The sequence below is a fragment of the Echiichthys vipera genome (genome assembly GCF_963691815.1).
Source record: "Echiichthys vipera genome assembly, chromosome: 7".
Lineage (NCBI taxonomy): Eukaryota > Metazoa > Chordata > Actinopteri > Perciformes > Trachinidae > Echiichthys > Echiichthys vipera.
In genome coordinates this window covers 791,043-809,662 of record NC_139832.1, presented here as the reverse complement: position 1 = coordinate 809,662, position 18,620 = coordinate 791,043, and the positions used below count along the sequence as shown (strand labels likewise).

The 18,620-nt window shown below is 54.4% G+C and overlaps 1 protein-coding gene across 1 annotated transcript; it reads left to right on the top strand.

The window, feature by feature from the left end:
* Positions 1-1,153: 1,153 nt before the first annotated feature.
* Positions 1,154-17,430, top strand: znf609a (zinc finger protein 609a). Its single transcript, XM_083916116.1, has 9 exons — positions 1,154-1,486; positions 7,846-8,712; positions 9,440-9,665; positions 11,182-11,269; positions 11,347-13,486; positions 14,091-14,487; positions 14,569-14,886; positions 16,941-17,019; positions 17,134-17,430. Exons 2-8 carry the CDS (start codon positions 7,966-7,968, stop codon positions 17,012-17,014), a joined length of 3,990 nt encoding a protein of 1,329 aa, XP_083772242.1. The 5' UTR covers positions 1,154-1,486; positions 7,846-7,965; the 3' UTR covers positions 17,015-17,019; positions 17,134-17,430.
* The last annotated feature ends 1,190 nt before the right edge of the window (positions 17,431-18,620 follow it).

Below are 18,620 nucleotides of genomic sequence, written 5' to 3'. Positions count from 1 at the left end.
GGGTCCAGGTGAGTGAGTCCGGGTCCAGTGTGACTGACTCCGGGTCCAGGTGAGTGAGTCCGGGTCCAGTGTGACAGACTCCGGGTCCAGTGTGACAGACTCCGGGTCCAGTGTGACAGAGTCCGGGTCCAGTGTGTCAGACTCCGGGTCCAGTGTGACTGAGTCCGGGTCCAGTGTGAGTGACTCCGGGTCCAGTGTGACTGACTCCGGGTCCAGTGTGACAGACTCCGGGTCCAGTGTGACAGAGTCCGGGTCCAGTGTGACAGACTCCGGGTCCAGTGTGACAGAGTCCGGGTCCAGTGTGTCAGACTCCGGGTCCAGTGTGACTGAGTCCGGGTCCAGTGTGACAGACTCCGGGTCCAGTGTGACAGAGTCCGGGTCCAGTGTGTCAGACTCCGGGTCCAGTGTGACAGACTCCGGGTCCAGTGTGACAGAGTCCGGGTCCAGTGTGTCAGACTCCGGGTCCAGTGTGACTGACTCCGGGTCCAGTGTGACAGAGTCCGGGTCCAGTGTGACAGACTCCGGGTCCAGTGTGACAGAGTCCGGGTCCAGTGTGACAGACTCCGGGTCCAGTGTGACAGAGTCCGGGTCCAGTGTGACAGACTCCGGGTCCAGTGTGACAGACTCCGGGTCCAGTGTGACAGACTCCGGGTCCAGTGTGACTGAGTCCGGGTCCAGTGTGACAGACTCCGGGTCCAGTGTGACTCAGTCCGGGTCCAGTGTGACAGACTCCGGGTCCAGTGTGAGTGAGTCCGGGTCCAGTGTGACAGACTCCGGGTCCAGTGTGAGTGACTCCGGGTCCAGTGTGAGTGAGTCCGGGTCCAGTGTGACAGACTCCGGGTCCAGTGTGACAGAGTCCGGGTCCAGTGTGACAGACTCCGGGTCCAGTGTGACAGAGTCCGGGTCCATGTGAGTGAGTCCGGGTCCAGTGTGACAGACTCCGGGTCCAGTGTGACAGAGTCCGGGTCCAGTGTGACAGACTCCGGGTCCAGTGTGAGTGACTCCGGGTCCAGTGTGACAGACTCCGGGTCCAGAGTGACAGACTCCGGGTCCAGTGTGAATGAGTCCGGGTCCAGTGTGACAGACTCCGGGTCCAGTGCCTCCGCGGATCCAGCGCTCCGGGTTTTGTAGCCTAACAGCCATTTAGCCCCGCTGTGCCGCCGCTGTGTGTCTGTCTGTCGGTGTCTGTGTGTCCGTTACCGGAGGATAACGCTGACCCGGAACCCTCTGGAATATCTCTCCCAGTCATGGAGTACCGGGGACGAGCCCGCCCGTCCTCCAGGCCCCGGGACTGACCCCGGAGTGTCGGTGTCGTCTCTCCGGGCTGTGAGCGTGTGATGGCTGCGGTCCAGTGAACCGGGAGCACGTTGACTGCTCCGCCCGTTCAGTCCGCCGCTTCTGGGGGCTTGTTTTAACCGTTTTCACCGGGATTACCGGAACATATGGAGTGCACATGAACGGTGGTCGGACCGGGATTTCAAACGGGGTAAGTGGGCGTGTTGGTGTCGGTTCTGTCGGGTCCACTTCTCTCTGTGAACGCGGGATTGGCCTGTTAGCCTGTTAGCCTGTTAGCTGTCCCGGGGGTTAGCTGTTAGCAGTTAGCCGTTAGCCCAGCAGGCTAACTGCTAGCTGCTGTCTTTGTCTACAGACACCGGGGAGCTAACGAGCCTGCGTCCATTATCGGACACGTCCCCGTCTGACCCGCTGGTCTCGTTTTAAGCCCGTTTCAGGAGCAGAACCCGGGCCCTGACAGGTGCTGGGCTCCCGGAGAACTCTGGAGCTTTACTGTGGTGTTTGGGAAGAGTCTGACATGTTCTGGAACATCTGATATAATAAAGAAAAGCAGATGTGAATATTTAAGAGTGAAAACAACATTTAGGGACAAAACCAGCACAAAAAGATGCAAAATGACTACAAATAGATGCAAAACCAGCACAAAAAGATGCAAAACGAGTAAAAATAGATGCAAAACCAGCACAAAAAGATGCAAAATGACTAAAAATAGATGCAAAACCACCACAAAAAGATGCAAAATGACTAAAAATAGATGCAAAACCAGCACAAAAAGATGCAAAATGACTACAAATAGATGCAAAACCATCACAAAAAGATGCTAAATGACTAAAAACAGATGCAAAACCAGCACAAAAAGATGCAAAATGATTAAAAATAGTTGCAAAACAGCACAAAAAGATGCTAAATTACTAAAAATAGATGCAAAACCAGCACAAAAAGATGCAAACTGATTAAAAATAGATGCAAAACCAGCACAAAAAGATGCAAAATGACTAAAAATAGATGCAAAACCAGCACAAAAAGATGCAAAATGACTAAAAATAGATGCAAAACACCACAAAAAGATGCAAAATGAGTAAAAATAGATGCAAAACCAGCACAAAAAGATGCAAAATGACTAAAAATAGATGCAAAACCAGCACAAAAAGATGCAAAATGATTAAAAAAAGTTGCAAAACAGCACAAATAGATGCAAAATGACTAAAAATAGATGCAAAACCAGCACAAAAAGATGCAAAATGACTAAAAATAGATGCAAAACCAGCACAAAAAGATGCAAAATGACTAAAAATAGATGCAAAATAACCACAAAACAAACATCTAGTGTCATTTGTCTTCTGTTTCTGATTCTCAGATGATCAGAACAGTGATTATATTATAATAGTTTATATTATTTATTATATTTCTGTGGAGTGAGTTTCCTCTCATTATTCGTCCTTCTGTAGAAAACTGTCTCCAAACATCATGATGTTGTTGTTGTTGATGTTGTTGTTGTTGTTGTTGATGTTGTTTAAAGAACAAAATCGTCTCATTTAACGTGATGAACTGTGACATAATAACTTAATCAACACTGAGGATCGTTCTGGAATCAAACATGAATTCACCAACAGATGAATCCATGAATCTGACTTTGACACAGGTTTAAACTCCCAGTCCCACGGTGGCGAAGAGGACGAATATGCAAATATCAAAATATAATAACAATAATAATAATAATAATAATCACCTATGTACACTAAACAACACTATCAGTTAAAATGAGCTGTTTTAGAAACTCTTAAGCGTCAGTTTAACTCAATAACTGATTTTTGTCTCATAAAACTTTAGTTTAGTGCAAAAATGGAATAAACGCTGAATCAGGGAAAATGTAAAGTTATTAAAACATTAAAGTAAATGGGGCGGCGGGTGTGGGTGTGGGGGTGTGTGTGTGTGTGTGTGTGTGTGTGTGTGTGTGTGTGTGTGTGTGTGTGTGTGTGTGTGTGTGTGTGTGTGTGTGTGTGTGTGTGTGTGTGTGTGTGTGTGTGTGTGTGTGTGTGTGTGTGTGTGTGTGTGTGTGTGTGTGTGTGTGTGTGTGTGTGTGTGTGTGTGTGTGTGTGTGTGTGTGTGTGTGTGTGTGTGTGTGTGTGTGTGTGTGACATGAAAAATTAGAAATCTCTCGTAAAGAATAAACAGGAAAACATTCATTCTAATTCTAATGCAAACATATGAACATAAATGATTTATTAATATGCTTATTTTGTCCTGTTTACGTTTATTTTCTTCTTTAAATCATTTTATTTCACTCTTCTGACTCAATTTAACTTAATAAATAACCTTATTTTACCTGATATGACTGTAGCTGTGCTGCAAACCTGATATAAATGCAAAATCAGGGGTTAAATAATACAATATTATATATTTAAATATATAAATATATATATTAAATATATTTAATGTCCTCAAACTTTATTTTTTCATGTTTTTACTGTTGCATTGTTGACTTCATTCATCACCACACAGTCTGGATCTGATCGTCCAGTGACGGGGCAGCGTTTCACTCTTTATTCTCTTTATATTCTTTATTTTTGTTTATTTTCTGAGCATATTTGTTTGTTTCTGTGCATATTTGTTTGTTTCTGTGCAGATTTGTTTGTTTCTGTGCATATTTGTTTGTTTCTGTGCATATTTGTTTGTTTCCTGTGCATTTGTTTGTTTATAGTTTATATTCGTGCACACTGTTTTACTCTTTATTCTCTTTCTATTCTTTATTTTTGTTTATTTTGTGCACTCAGTGTTTCTGTGTTGTGGTCTGCCTGCACCCCTGTCCGATAATGGATCCACGGGGTTGACAGGGAGGTCCTGGTCACAGGGACGCCGCTCAGCACTCACATGAACCCCGTGTTTCCTGTTCCCCGCCGGGGTTCGAACACTTCACCGTCAGCTGTAAATACACGTGCATTTATTTTAAAATAGTTTATTTATCACGGAGGAAAATAAAAAATAAAATCACCGTTAGGAGCTAAACAAGCCCCGCGTCCGATAATGGATCTCGCCCGCCCCGTAGCGGGCCTCGTCGGTCCCCGGGACCAGGTTTACACCGAAGACCCGGGTAAACCTCGGTGCTGCGCTCCTCTGTGGGGTTATAACGTGAGTCTGAAACTATTATTATCCAGCTAACACGCTAATAACGCCACCGGGAGGCGGTGTTAGCCTGTTAGCTCTGTGCTAACGGGCAGAGACACCCAGGGCCTTCGCCTCAGCTAAGCTAACGGTAGCTAGGTGAGCTAGCTCCCCTTCACTAAGCTAGCGGGGGCTAGGTGAGCTAGCTCCCCTTCACTAAGCTAGCGGGGGCTAGGTGAGCTAGCTCCGCGGGGCCGCTGTGTTTGAGGCGCTTTCCTGTTTGTTTACGTGTCTTCAGTTTTCACAGATCTGCACACGGTCTCACTGAAAGCGCTGTCTGTGTTTATTGTCCCTGTGTCCCAAACAGGCACCCGTCCAAACATCTGTACCGCGGCTAACGCGCATGCTAACTGCAGCTGTAACGTCCCTGAGCGGGTTAGCAGCTAGCTAGCAGGTCGGTTTGATGTTCAGCATAAAACACTATTCTGCATTTAAACCATTTCATTTAATTATGTCAAAACATTAAAGTCTAATATTCATCATACATCACAATAATAACAATAATAATGTAATAATGTTCATGTTTTCCTTGTGATAAATTATGATTATTAGTCTTTATTCTGTCTTTTTAGACCAAAATAATGTTATTTATTAAGTTAAACTGATGATCAGGAGTCATGAGAGTGAAATAGAATAAGAAACTATAAATTATAAAGAGTAATAACAAACTATGCATCAATAATAATCATATTTATTATGTGTAAATGAAAATCACACATCTTGACGGTGACAGTGAAGCATTTTCCTCCCTGTAACTAATGAAACAGACTTTAATCACTGTTGTTCTGCAGTCACGCAGAAATCTGTGTTTTTAATAAACTATACGTCAGATTAGAAATAACATGTTTTTATTAAAGGCAACAAAACGCTTCATTTGTGCTGAAAGGTGAAAATAAAGAACCAGAATTAAGTCAGTTTGATGTTAAACGTTCATTTAATGTTCAGAATAAAAAACGATTTTGCATTTAAACCATTTCAGTGAATTGTTTTAAGTGTTTTCCCACTGTGCCTCCGTCACAGGTTAGAGCGCCCTCCCACTGTGCGTGCGTCCCGTGCCCCGTGCTTTAGGGTCCTTGTCCCCCCCTCCAGGCCCGTTTGTACTCACACTACCTGGGCCTCGGAGAATGCTTCTTGCTGCCTATACGTCATCACGCCGTAACACGTCACACGCATTGATGACGTCATGGCGATGCGTGGCTTTGTTTCCAGATCTTTCCGTAGACCTCGGAGTTTTTGTGCGTCTTGTCGACTGTTTTTGAATCTTTTCATCGGATTAAACAGCGACTGGCTGCGAACAAAAGAACTAATAAAGTGGCCGCTGAGTGGAGAGTACTTCCAGAAACACACGACGTGTGTCAACGCTTTATTTCTGTTTTTACGCCCGTCTCATCACTCGCTGGTGTACGTAACCTCTGAGACTCGTTCTCTCTGGTCTGTCCGTCAGTAACTGTGGCGAGCAGTTGGGGGTTCGGTGCCTTGCTCAACAGCACCTCAGCAGTTCCCAGGAGATGAACTGGCACCTCTCCATTCATGCTCCACACAGGGACTCGAACCGGCGACCCTACAGGTCACAGCAGAGTCACCTACGGCCAATTGTGCACAAACACTCAGTTAAAGTCGACGTCATTTCCTCACGCTTTCTTAAACATCCCCCTTCAGACGACAGCTGCAGTTCGTTTACAGTAGAAGTGAATCACCCCAGCGCCGTTCACCTGCACCACGAAGCACCTGAGGAGCACGATGGCATCACTGAAGCACCTGAGGAGCACGATGGTGTCACTGAAGCACCTGAGGAGCACGTTGGCATCACTGAAGCACCTGAGGAGCACGATGGCATCACTGAAGCACCTGAGGAGCACGTTGGCATCACTGAAGCACCTGAGGAGCACGATGGTGTCACTGAAGCACCTGAGGAGCACGATGGCATCACTGAAGGAGGAGGAGCTCTCCCCAGTGTGTCCGTTCTCCTCTGGCATCAACATCTCTGCCGCTCTCTGGATCTTTGATCTTTTCCGGAGCGTTCTCTGTAAACTAGAGAAGGTTGTGGGTGCAAATCCCAGTGGATCAGCAGGTGCACCGAGCTGCTGCCGTGTGATTGGCTGATTAGAAACGTGCGTTAGCGAGCAGATGGACAGGTGTGCCTAATAAAGTGGCCATGACGCGGTGTGGACGCACGGATCGTCTCTGAGGCTCTGATTCTCCCTCGCTGCTCACGGAGCCACGAATCTTTCGCCCTCGCGGCGTTTTTTCCACAGGTTTCCAGCTGAAGCTCACGCGACGCACTGACAACCGCTGTGACATTTGAACGGGCGCCGATTCTGACCCGGGGCGGCTCTTAGCATGAGCAGGTCGACCACAGACGTGACGGGGCTCTGGTTTCTCTCCCCGGGCCTTTTTCTAACACACACACACACACACACACACACACACACACACACACACACACACACACACACACACACACACACACACACACACACACACACACACACACACACACACACACACACACACACACACGTGTCATTGTGTCGCTGCTAAAGACGAGCATGTGACTCTGATCGCAGCAGCTCTCTGACTGACGTTACTGTCACATGTGCTCAGCGCGGCGCTCTTGTCACGTACCCGCCTTCACACGCTCACACAGGATGTGGGCGTGTCGACCGCCGGCTGCTGCAGGTGGAGGTTTTTCTGTTGGAGAGGAAACAAAACCCACAGAATCTCCTTTTTCTGGAGAGAGAGAGACTTTCACTTCCTCCAGGTGTCTGTGGGAAACGTCTGCAGCGTTTCCCCCTGTTTACAGCTTCAGGGGCGCACTCACACTGTGCCTCCGTACCGCGCCAAAACAGGTGTTACGGGTAAAGCCTGGTGCGTATGACCAGTGTGAGTGCAACCGCTCCGCACCTAGCTGCGGCACGCTGGCCGTCCACGGCCCGTTTGGGAGAGGTGTTCTCCAGTGGAGGTCAAAGGTCACGTTGCCCTCTGCTCCAGTGGAGGTCAGAGGTCGGGCCGCGTCACGTCCAGACGGCCATGTTGGATGTGTTTTAGCCCCCAAACATTAAAAAAAAAACACGTATTGACTTTTTTTTGTCTTCTGTCTGTTAAAAAATGCTCTTTGTGTCTTTTTTATTAATTGTTTTGTGAGTAAAACACGTTTAAATCCAGGTGTAAGGTGGATACTTGTCTCCATCTTCCTGCTCTCCGTCAGTTTTTACTCAAATACTTTATTAAGAAAGTCGAACAGAACAAACTTCAACACATCAAAAACATTAAAAACGTTCTGGTATCCGTCCCTTATTTCCGTGAGCGCCTCTTTCTCCTGAGTGAACTATCTTTGTGTCTCTGTGTCCGTCGTCTTCTCCGTCTCACCCTCGTCTGTCCTGTGTGCAGGAGGAGATGTGGGGAGCAGGGCGGAGGCGCGGGGTCCAACCCTGAGGAGGCGTCCTGCGGCTGGGAGGAGCGCGGCCCTCCTCTGGCCCCCCTGCGGCGCTCCGGGACGCTCCTACTAAGATGTCCCTCAGCAGCGGCCCTGCAGGCGGGAAAGGTGTGGACTCCAGCGCGGTGGACACGTACGACAGCGGCGATGAGTGGGATATCGGTGTTGGCAATCTGATCATTGACCTGGACGCCGACTTGGAGAAGGACAAACTAGAGATGTCGAGCAGCAAGGAGGGCGGGGGCATGGCGGCCCCTCCCGGCGCCGTGGCAGCGTTACCTGACAATATCAAGTTTGTGAGTCCTGTAGCCGCCGCGCAGGGCAAAGAGAGCAAATCCAAATCCAAACGCAGTAAGAACTCTAAGGAGAGCGCGAAGGCCCCGGTCTCAGACGGCGCCAAGAAGGAGGTTCCGAGTCGGCCCCCCGCGGACCCGCCCGCCCAGAACCCCATCACCACCCCCACTAAGGGAACGGACAAGTCGAGTAAAGCGTCCCGCACGCTCCCCGCTGTGAAAAAGGACAAGGACGGGGCGTCGGGGAAAACTAAGAAGGAGAAAATGGAGCTCGTGTCCACGGGGGCGCCGAGCGCCGACAAAGAGGCCGTGGCCCCCGCCCCGCCGCTCGGGGCCCAGCCGCTCGGGGCCCCTCGTAGCGGCCCGTTCGAGGGCCAGCAGCAGAACCCGGAGTTAGCCGTGGCGGAGCAGCTCGGGAGCGTGGCGCTGGACATGACGGGGGTCGCCCAGCGTGTCGTCATGACGACAGAGCAGGAGGAGGGGGACGGAGGGGAAGGCCGAAATCTGAAGAAGGTGGTCTGTGTGAAGGTAAGAGTGTATGTGTGTGTGCGCGCGCGTGTGAAAGCGGAGTGTGTGTGAGCGCGTGAAAGCGAAGTGTGTGTGAGCGCGTGAAAGCGGAGTGTGTGTGAGCGCGTGAAAGCGGAGTGTGTGTGTGTGTGTGAGCGAGCGCGTGAAAGCGGAGTGTGTGTGTGTGTGTGTGTGTGTGTGTGTGTGTGTGTGAGCGCGTGAAAGCGTGAAAGCGGAGTGTGCGCGTGAAAGCGGAGTGTGTGTGAGCGCGTGAAAGCGGAGTGTGTGTGTGCGCGTGAAAGCGGAGTGTGTGAGCGTGTGAAAGCGGAGTGTGTGTGTGCGCGTGAAAGCGGAGTGTGTGAGCGTGTGAAAGCGGAGTGTGTGTGAGCGCGTGAAAGCGTGCGTGCGCTGCAGTGTTTCTCGTGAGCTGAACCTGGTCGTGTGTGTGTGTTGCAGTTTGCGTGTGTGTGTGTATGTCTGTGTTGCGTGTGTGTGTGTGTGTGTTGTTTCTCGTGAGCTGAACCTGGTCGTGTGTGTTGCAGTGTGCGTGTGTGTGTGTATGTCTGTGTTGCGTGTGTGTGTGTGTGTGTATGTCTGTGTTGCGTGTGTGTTGTTGTGTTTCCCGTGAGCTGAACCTGGTCGTGTGTGTGAAAGCGGAGTGTGCGTGTGTGTGTTTGTGTTTGTGTGTGTGCGTGTTTCCCGTGAGCTGAACCCTGGTCGTGTGTGTCTCCTCTCTCGTCTCTAACAGACGGAGTCTCCGGTCTCCCCCCCGGCTCCTCCTCCTCTTCACCTCCTCGCTCCCGTCACCGACAGCGAGATCTCGTCGCCCTGCGAGCAGATCATGGTCCGCACGCGCTCCGTGGCGGTGAACACGGCGGACGCGGCGCTGGGGACGGAGCCGGAGTGCCTGGGACCCTGTGAGCCGGGAACCAGCGTCAACCTGGAGGGCATCGTGTGGCAGGAGACGGAGGACGGTGAGACGGGCGCCGCACTCGCACTCACGGCTCTAAAACACGTCTTTGGTTTATCTGTGTTTGCAAAAAGCAAAAGGGAGATTTAAACGTCGCTTCACAGCTGGAACGCGGCGCTCCTTCGCCTGGAGACGGCGGCGGAGCGTCGGGAGTTTCTTTAAAAAGACCAGTAACCATGACGACGACATGTGCTGACCCTCCTCACAGGGTTTCTGATTCATGAGCAGATAGCTGAAGTGTGTCTGACGCGTTATTAAACGTTAATCACGTAAAACAGCATCTAACAAATGAACACGTCCGTAACAAATGCTCAGAATTATTTATTTATTCATTTCTTATTAAAATAAACAACATGTGCAGCGGCTTAAACTTCTTCAAATGAGCTGAACCTGAGATTAAAGCCTGCAGAGTTCTGACGCTGTTTGTCCGCTCAGACTTGCCGTAGTTGTTGTGATGTGAATGCAAAGCTGCGGTTTCACCTTTTGGAACGCGTGTTTTTATGGAAGCAGCTGTGTTTGATTTGAAAAAGTTACCTTTTCACTGGTGAAGCAGGGCTAGATGCTAACTGTGCTAGCCTGTCTAGGGCGTTTTCAATGTGAAGTTAGCGTTCATGCTAATTCCACTGGTGAAACTGTGGAAAAACATGAACCGGGCTAAATGCTAACCATGCTAGCCCGTCTACGGCGTAAAAAGACTGATAACTGTGACATCACTGCGGGAAAACATCATCAAAGTTTGCTGCTGTTGACGTGAAAAGTGCACAATCTGTAAACCGGCAGTTCTGGACTCAAATCGACACGATTCTTAAAAACACGTGCTGTCACAGTGTCAGACCGTTGCTCCCTCAGCCGCTGCCGGACGCTCTGATCCCGTCTCTGCTAAAATACTCTGGTTTCTCTCTGCGATAAGCCGCCGTCACCGTGCCGTCACCGTGCCGCTGACGTGCCGCTGACGTGACTGGTTATGAAAGCGTTGGACATCAGGGAGGAAAGTGTCGTCTGTTTCCTGCTGCTGCAACAGCGTCTGTGGTTCACTGACTGAAACCGTCTCTGTTCGTGTGTGTGTGTGTGTGTGTGTGTCTGTCTGTCTGTCTGTGTGTGTGTGTGTGTCTCTTTGTGTGTGTGTGTGTCTCTGTGTGTGTGTGTGTCTGTCTGTATGTCCGTGTGTGTGTGTGTCTGTGTGTGTGTGTCTGTCTGTCTGTCTGTCTGTCTGTCTGTCTGTCTGTCTGTCTGTCTCTGTGTGTGTGTGTGTGTGTGTCTGTCTGTCTGTGTCTCTGTGTGTGTGTGTGTCTGTCTGTCTGTCTGTGTGTGTGTGTGTGTCTCTTTGTGTGTGTGTGTGTCTCTGTGTGTGTGTGTGTCTGTCTGTATGTCCGTGTGTGTGTGTGTGTCTGTGTGTGTGTGTCTGTCTGTCTGTCTGTCTGTCTGTCTGTCTGTCTGTCTGTCTGTCTGTCTGTCTGTCTGTCTGTCTGTCTGTCTGTCTGTCTGTCTGTCTGTCTGTGTGTGTGTGTGTGTGTGTGCAGGGATGCTGGTTGTGAACGTCACCTGGAGGAATAAGACGTACGTTGGAACGCTGCTCGACTGCACGAGACACGACTGGGCTCCTCCGAGGTACAAACTGAAGCTTTTTTCAGACTCACTCACTTCCTGCGTCCGTCGGCGTCTCACTGACCCCGTGTTGTTTTCAGGTTCTGCGAGTCTCCCACCAGTGACGTGGAAATGCGGAGCGGTCGCGGCCGGGGGAAGAGGATGCGTCCCAGCAGCAACACGCCGTTGAACGACAACAGCAACTCCTCCGACAACAAAGGCAGCGGCAGCAGCAAGACGCGCGGCGCCGCGGCGAACAGCAAAGGCCGGAGAGGCAGCCAGACGGCCGGCGGCCCCGAGGACGCCAAGGCCAGCCCGTCCTCCGCCAAGAGGAAGACCAAACCCGCCTCTGACATGGAGCCCACCTCCAGCTCGGAGGACACTAAGGCTTCAAAGCGCATGAGAACCAACTCCACCGGCGCCGCGCTCCCCCTCCCCGTAGTTAAGGCAGAGCCCCTGCCCCCGCCGCCGCAGCTGGACCGCACCTGCCCCTCCCCCGTGCTCATCGACTGCCCTCACCCCAACTGCAACAAGAAGTACAAGCACATCAACGGGCTCAAGTACCACCAGGCCCGGGCCCACAACGACCACGACGTCCGACTGGACCAGGACGGAGACAGTGAATACGGGGATGACCCCGTCCTCCACCCTGACCCCGCCTCCTGTAACGGCGCCGCCATCTCCCCCGCCCGCTCCACCACGCCGAAAGGACGAGGCTTTGACGCCCCCTCGCCCTCACCAGGAAAGCTGACGTCAAAGGGGAAGAAGAAAGCGGGCGAGGTCGAGCCGGATGTGACGGACGGCGGCGAGGAGGCGGCGTGTTTGACAGATGAGGCCAGCAACGACGGGATGGACGACAGAAGGGCCAAGAAGATGGCGGCCGGGGGCAAAGCTGATAAACTGACACAGAAGGGCGTGAAGCCGGGCCGCCCCGCTCCTCCTGCTGCCCCAAACGCCCCCTCGCCGTACGCCCTGCAGGCGTCCTCCCCCGCCCTCGGCCCCGTGGTGCAGCCCGTCCCCAAGAGCCCCCAGATGAAGAACATGCAGCCGAAACCGCCGCCGCTGGCTGACCCCGCCTCCAGCCCCACCCTCGCCAAGGACAAGAAGAAGAAGGACAAGAAGAAGAGGGAGGGGGTGAAGGAGGGCGACAGCCCGAAGGGTAAGGGGGCGAGGCCCGAGGAGGGGAAGAGCCCGTACTCGGATTCGCCGGACGCTTTGCTCAACGGCTCCACAGAAGCTCACCAGAGCCGCCTGGCGAGCATCAAGGCCGAGGCCGACAAGGTGTACAGCTTCTCAGACAACGCGCCCTCGCCGTCCATCGGCGTGTCCAGCAGGATGGAGGCCGGCCACCTCAACCAGAACGGAGGTGACAGCGCGTCCGTCAAAACCAGCAGCCCCGCCTACTCCGACATCTCTGACGCCGGCGAGGACGGGGAGGGGCGGGCGGAGGTGAAGGTCAAAACGGAGCCGGACCAGGGGCCTCGTGAAGGGGCCAAGAAGGCGCTGTTCCCGCCTCAGGCCCCCAGTAAAGAACCGCCGTACTACCCCAACTACGACTCTTACTACTCCCCCAGCTACCCCAACCCCAGCCCCGGGGCCGCACCTGCGGCGCCGCCTCACGTGGAAGGAGCTCAGGTGAAGGTGAAGAAGGAGGAGGAGTCGGAGGTCGGGGAGGAGATCAAACTGAAGGTGGAGCCTCAGGAGGAGAAGAAGGCGGAGCCAGGGCTTCAGCAGCCGTCCGTCATCCAGCAGCGCTCCAACATGTACCCGCAGCCGCTCTACTACAACCAGTACTACGTCCCGCCCTACTCCTACTCCCCCGACCAGGCCTACCACGCCCACCTGCTCGCCTCTAACCCCGCCTACCGCCAGCAGTACGAGGAGCGGCAGCGACTGGTCGACAAGAAGGCGGAGGGCAAAGAGCGGGAGGCTCTGAGCGGGAAAGAGGAGTGGAAGCAGAAAGCATCGGTGCCCCCGACCCTGTCCAGAGCGCCCAGCCTCACCGACCTCGGCGCCAAGAGCGGGCTACTCGCGACCAAGCCCAAAGACCCGCCCCCTGCTGCAGAGCAGGCCAAGTCGGTCATCATGGCGAAGGGAGAGGACCCGAAGACCCCCGGCGCCCAGCCCGAGGGTCTGAAGATGAAGCTGAGTGAAGCAGGGCATCATGGGAAAGAGGAGGCCAAGCCGGGGGTGGAGCCAGGCCGGCCGGCAGGTGTAGAGCCCGCCATGTGGTACAGACAGGTAACTGCGTTCTCACTCCCACATTTGTGTTTTGAAGTGTTTCTACTTTAACTGAGTTTATCTGGGACTTAACTTGGTCACCGTGTTTGTTTCCCACCGCCGTCTTATACTAGTTCCATCATTCGACACGCACACGCCCAGCAAACGTTTGAATCTGTAGAACGAGCAAAACGGCTCCATCTAGAGTCTAAAGAGCGTCATCGCAACAACAAAAAAGAAGTCCAGCAGTGGGGTTGCCAGGTTGGTCAGACCCGGCCCAGTAGCCTCCAGGAGACCGGAGTCTGTTTGAGCCTGTTTGAACCCGTCCCCTCCAGAAAATCACAGCATCAAAACAAGGATTAGAGGAGTTTGACTGACAGTTAGCGTTAGCCGTTAGCGTTAGCCGTTCCAGCTAAGTGCAGATGAAAGTGATGTTAGCATCAAGGAGCAGCGTAGCCATGTGGGCGTGCGTCTGAATGGCGTTTTAAAATATTTAATCCCGGGTTGGATTATTATTAAAAATATAGATTTATTAAAGATTCTACAGATTCAACCTTTAATGTGACGCAGATTCTTGTTTCCTGTGTAAATGGCGTCCTCACTCACGTCCCCTCTTCCCCCGCAGGAGCCGGACTCGCGCCTGTGGCCGTACGTGTACCCCAACAAATACTCTGAAGCTCCCAAACCGCAGGAGGAGGAACCGCCGCCGCCGCCACGCTGGAAGGAGGAGCGGGACCGAGAGCGAGACAGGAAAGGGAAGGAGGAGCGGCCGCGGCCCAAGGAGGGCGTCCAGAAGGAGGAGGCCAAGGAGGGGGCGGAGAGCAGGACTCAGCTTCCCACAGAGGAGCACCGGGGGGGAGGGAAGGAGGTGCGCCCCCCCCACATGCAGTTCTCCTCCCCCCTGGCCCAGCACCAGGGCTACATGCCCTACATGCACGGGCCGTACGCCTACAGCCACGGGTACGAGCCCAGCCACCCCGGCTACAGAGGCCTGCCCTCCGTCATGATGCAGAACTACCCCGGTAAGACCGCCGCCGCAAACACGCCGCAGCGAAGCAAGAGTCCTTTCACTGCTGCTGAACGTCTCATGTCTCTGTCCTCAGGCTCCTACCTGCCCCCCGGATACTCCTTCCCCGCGTACGGAGGGAAGGTGGCGTCGGCGGAGGAAGTGGAGAAGCCCTCCAGGTCCAGTCCCACGGTGAAGCCGCCCGGCGAGGCCAAAGCCCTGGACCTGCTGCAGCAGCACGCCAGCCAGTACAAGAGCAAGTCCCCGTCCGTCCAAGACAACAAGACCCCGCACGACCGGGAGAGGGAGCGCGAGGGCGAGCGGCCGCGCTCCTCGCCGTCCCAACGCATGCTGCCCTCCCACCATCACCTGGCGTACCCGCTGCTGTCGGGACAGTACGACCTGTCCTACTCAGGTGAGACTCCGCGTTTCTCTTCATCTCTCCAACGATTTCACTGCAGCAGACGAGAAGTTCTCACCTTCAGGGTTCGTCCACGCACAAAGGTTTCACGTCCCCTCGGCCTCGACTCCTAAATCTCTGCGTCCAGAGGAAAGCAGGTGCAGCGACTCCTAACGCTGTAGTACACATGCCAGGCCATGATGTGGCGCTGTAACTGCCACAGAACTGCACACTCCCAGACCCCTTCCAGGATCCTTGAGAGTGCAGAGCTGGTCCTGGTCCAGGTCCAGGACTGGATCCACCTGGTTCCTCTTCAGTCTGAGGTTCTACAGGACGAACCTCCTTTCCAGCACCTTGGAGTCGACTTCACCAGGGAGGCTGAGGAGTGTGATCCCCCTGGAACTGGCTCACACCCTCTGGTCCCCCTTTCTGAACAGGAACCACCACCCCGGTCTGCCACTCCCTCTGCACTGTCCCAGACTTCCACCAGTGTGTCAGAGACGTGTGGACCAGGACCAGGACCAGGACCAGGACCAGGACCAGGACGGCCCCTCCAGACCCAGAGCTTTCAGCATGTGTGGATGCAGCTCATGGATCCTGGGGCTTTGCCTCTGTGGACTTGTTTCCTTCCTCAGTGACTTCTGTCAGAGATGTTGACGATGATCCCCATCAGCCTCCAGCTCTGCCTCTACAAAAGAGGGCGTGTTGGGCCCATTCAGGACTTCCTCAGAGTCCTTCCACCGCCCCATGACCTCATCAGCTGAGGTCACCAGCGTCCCGTCCTTACTGTGAACAGCTTGGACGGTTCCCCGTGTCCCCCTCCTGAGGTGCTGAATGGTGGTCCAGAAGCACCTCGGTGCCCCCCAAAGTCCTTCTCCAGGACTTGTGTGAACTCCTCCCACACCCGCTGCTTTGCCTCTGACCCAGCAGAGGCTGCAGCCCTTCAGACCTGTGGGGACCTCAGAACCACCTCCGGAGTCTTCTGGGAGACCAGATCCTGAAGTCTCCCAGCAGGACTCTGGAGTCCCCTACTGGAGCCCCATGCAGGACTCCATTCAGGGTCTCCAAGAAGGCCCCAGACTCTGAACTGCTGTTCGCTGCATCTGCACCAACAACAGTCAGTCCCCCCCCCCACCACCCGCAGGCGTAAGGAGGCCACCCTCTGGTCCACCGGGGTCAACTCCAACACCGCGGCGCTCAGCCGGGGATTTGTGAGTCGTCGTCGCCCCCCCACACCTTCACTGCCCCCCGTACAGCAGCGCCCCGACCCCAGCGGTTCCTCCTGTGAGTGGTGGGCCCACAGGATGGAGAGGAGGGAGGTGCCACGTCACTTTTTCATGCTGTGCCCGGCCGGGCTCCGTGGCAAACCCGGCCAACAGGCACTCGCCGGCGAGCCCTCCGTCTGGACCTGGCTCCAGACGGAGGGCCCAGGCTTCCTCCGGGCAGGGTCTCTTCCTCTTCCTGGAGGCTGCTGCTGGGAGCCCCTTCACTCTGCAGTTAGTGTCCTCACTGAGCAGAGGGGGCTGCTGGGAGCCCCTTCACTCTGCAGTTAGTGTCCTCACTGAGCAGAGGGTGCTGCTGGGAGCCCCTTCACTCTGCAGTTAGTGTCCTCACTGAGCAGAGGGTGCTGCTGGGAGCCCCTTCACTCTGCAGTTAGTGTCCTCACTGAGCAGAGGGGGCTGCTGGGAGCCCCTTCACTCTGCAGTTAGTGTCCTCACTGAGCAGAGGGGGCTGCTGGGAGCCCCTTCACTCTGCAGTTAGTGTCCTCACTGAGCAGAGGGGGCTGCTGGGAGCCCCTTCACTCTGCAGTTAGTGTCCTCACTGAGCAGAGGGGGCTGCTGGGAGCCCCTTCCCCGTCCCAAAGCACTCCCAGGCGCCACTTTCTCACTACATTTGGAGACTTTTCACAGCTTCTTAGAACTGGATTTAGAAACAGAGCCTAGAGCAGTTTAGCTCCTTATTCAGAGCATCAGGGAAAAGGGAGAAATCTGTGCTGGGCCTCATTCAGTCCCATGCATGTGGCTCAGAGTCCAGTTCAGTAACCAGCCTCTGGGTCCGTCTCTCCTCAGGTCTCTCGTCCTCAGCCATCGTTGCCAGTCAGCAGGCGTCCGCCCCGTCCATGTACCCGCCCCCACGGAGGTGAGAACGGTAAGACCTGTTTCTTACTCATTCTGCATCCATGTTTAGTCGGTGACCTCTTTAACCCTGTGATCTTCAGGCTCCGCCCTCTTTGACCCACCCTGTCCTCTCCCCTGTCTGCAGGCACCTGATTGGCTGACCTCCTCCCCCGCCTGGAGTCATGTGACCGGATCACGTGAGGAAGCGTTTCTGTTTCGACATCAGTTCAATGGTGTTTGTGTACGTTTGATTTCTCTGCCTGGACGTCCGGCGGGCGGCTCCGCCCCTCGCTGGACCGCTGAGACCCCAGGAGGCCTGCTGGTTCCTCTGGTCCTGCTGCTGGTTCCTCTGGTCCTGCTGCTGGTTCCTCTGGTCCTGCTGGTTCCTCTGGTCCTGCTGCTGGTTCCTCTGGTGCTGCTGCTGGTTCCTCTGGTCCTGCTGCTGGTTCCTCTGGTCCTGCTGCTGGTTCCTCTGGTCCTGCTGCTGGTTCCTCTGGTCCTGCTGCTGGTTCCTCTGGTCCTTCTGGTTCCTCTGGTCCTGCTGCTGGTTCCTCTGGTCCTGCTGCTGGTTCCTCTGGTCCTGCTGGTTCCTTTGGTCCTGCTGGTTCCTCAGGTCCTGCTGCTGCTGGTTCCTCTGGTCCTGCTGCTGCTGGTTCCTCTGGTGCTGCTGGTTCCTCTGGTCCTGCTGCTGGTTCCTCTGGTCCTGCTGGTTCCTCTGGTCCTGCTGCTGGTTCCTCTGGTCCTGCTGGTTCCTCTGGTCCTGCTGCTGGTTCCTCTGGTCCTGCTGGTTCCTCTGGTCCTGCTGGTTCCTCTGGTCCTGCTGGTTCCTCTGGTCCTGCTGCTGGTTCCTCTGGTGCTGCTGGTTCCTCTGGTCCTGCTGCTGGTTCCTCTGGTCCTGCTGCTGGTTCCTCTGGTCCTGCTGGTTCCTCTGGTCCTGCTGCTGGTTCCTCTGGTCCTGCTGCTGGTTCCTCTGGTCCTGCTGGTTCCTCTGGTGCTGCTGGTTCCTCTGGTCCTGCTGCTGGTTCCTCTGGTCCTGCTGCTGGTTCCTCTGGTGCTGCTGGTTCCTCTGGTCCTGCTGCTGGTTCCTCTGGTCCTGCTTCTGGTTCCTCTGGTCCTGCTGGTTCCAGGCGGGACCGTGGTGCTCGGGCGGCGGTCGGTGGGGGTTCTGGCTCAAGGACACAGAGGACCTGGTGGTCGGTGCTGTCGTCGGGACGTACGGAGGAACAGCTGCTGTGGTTGTGGAGGTGGAGGGGTCGGACATATCTGGGCGCCGGCGGCGTGCTGATGGGAGCTGATGGTCACTTCCTGTCTGGCGAGCCTTCAGTCGTCTCTCAGTTCTGTTGTTCGCCGACCTCCGACCCCCCCGGACTTTAACCTCCGACCTCTCAGCTCTGAACGCCGTCGCACGGATCTCAGCGTCACAGGAAGTAGAAAAAAAATAAACTGTGGACGGAGGAGGACGGACCAATCAGAGGGCAGCGCTCGGACTCATGCTGCGTCCTCAGACTCCTCCCCCTCAGTGTGTAGCTGTACTGTACTGTGTGTGTGTGTGTGTGTGTGTGTGTGTGTGTGTGTGTGTGTGTGTGTGTGTGTGTGTGTGTGTGTGTGTGTGTGTGTGTGTGTGTGTGTGTG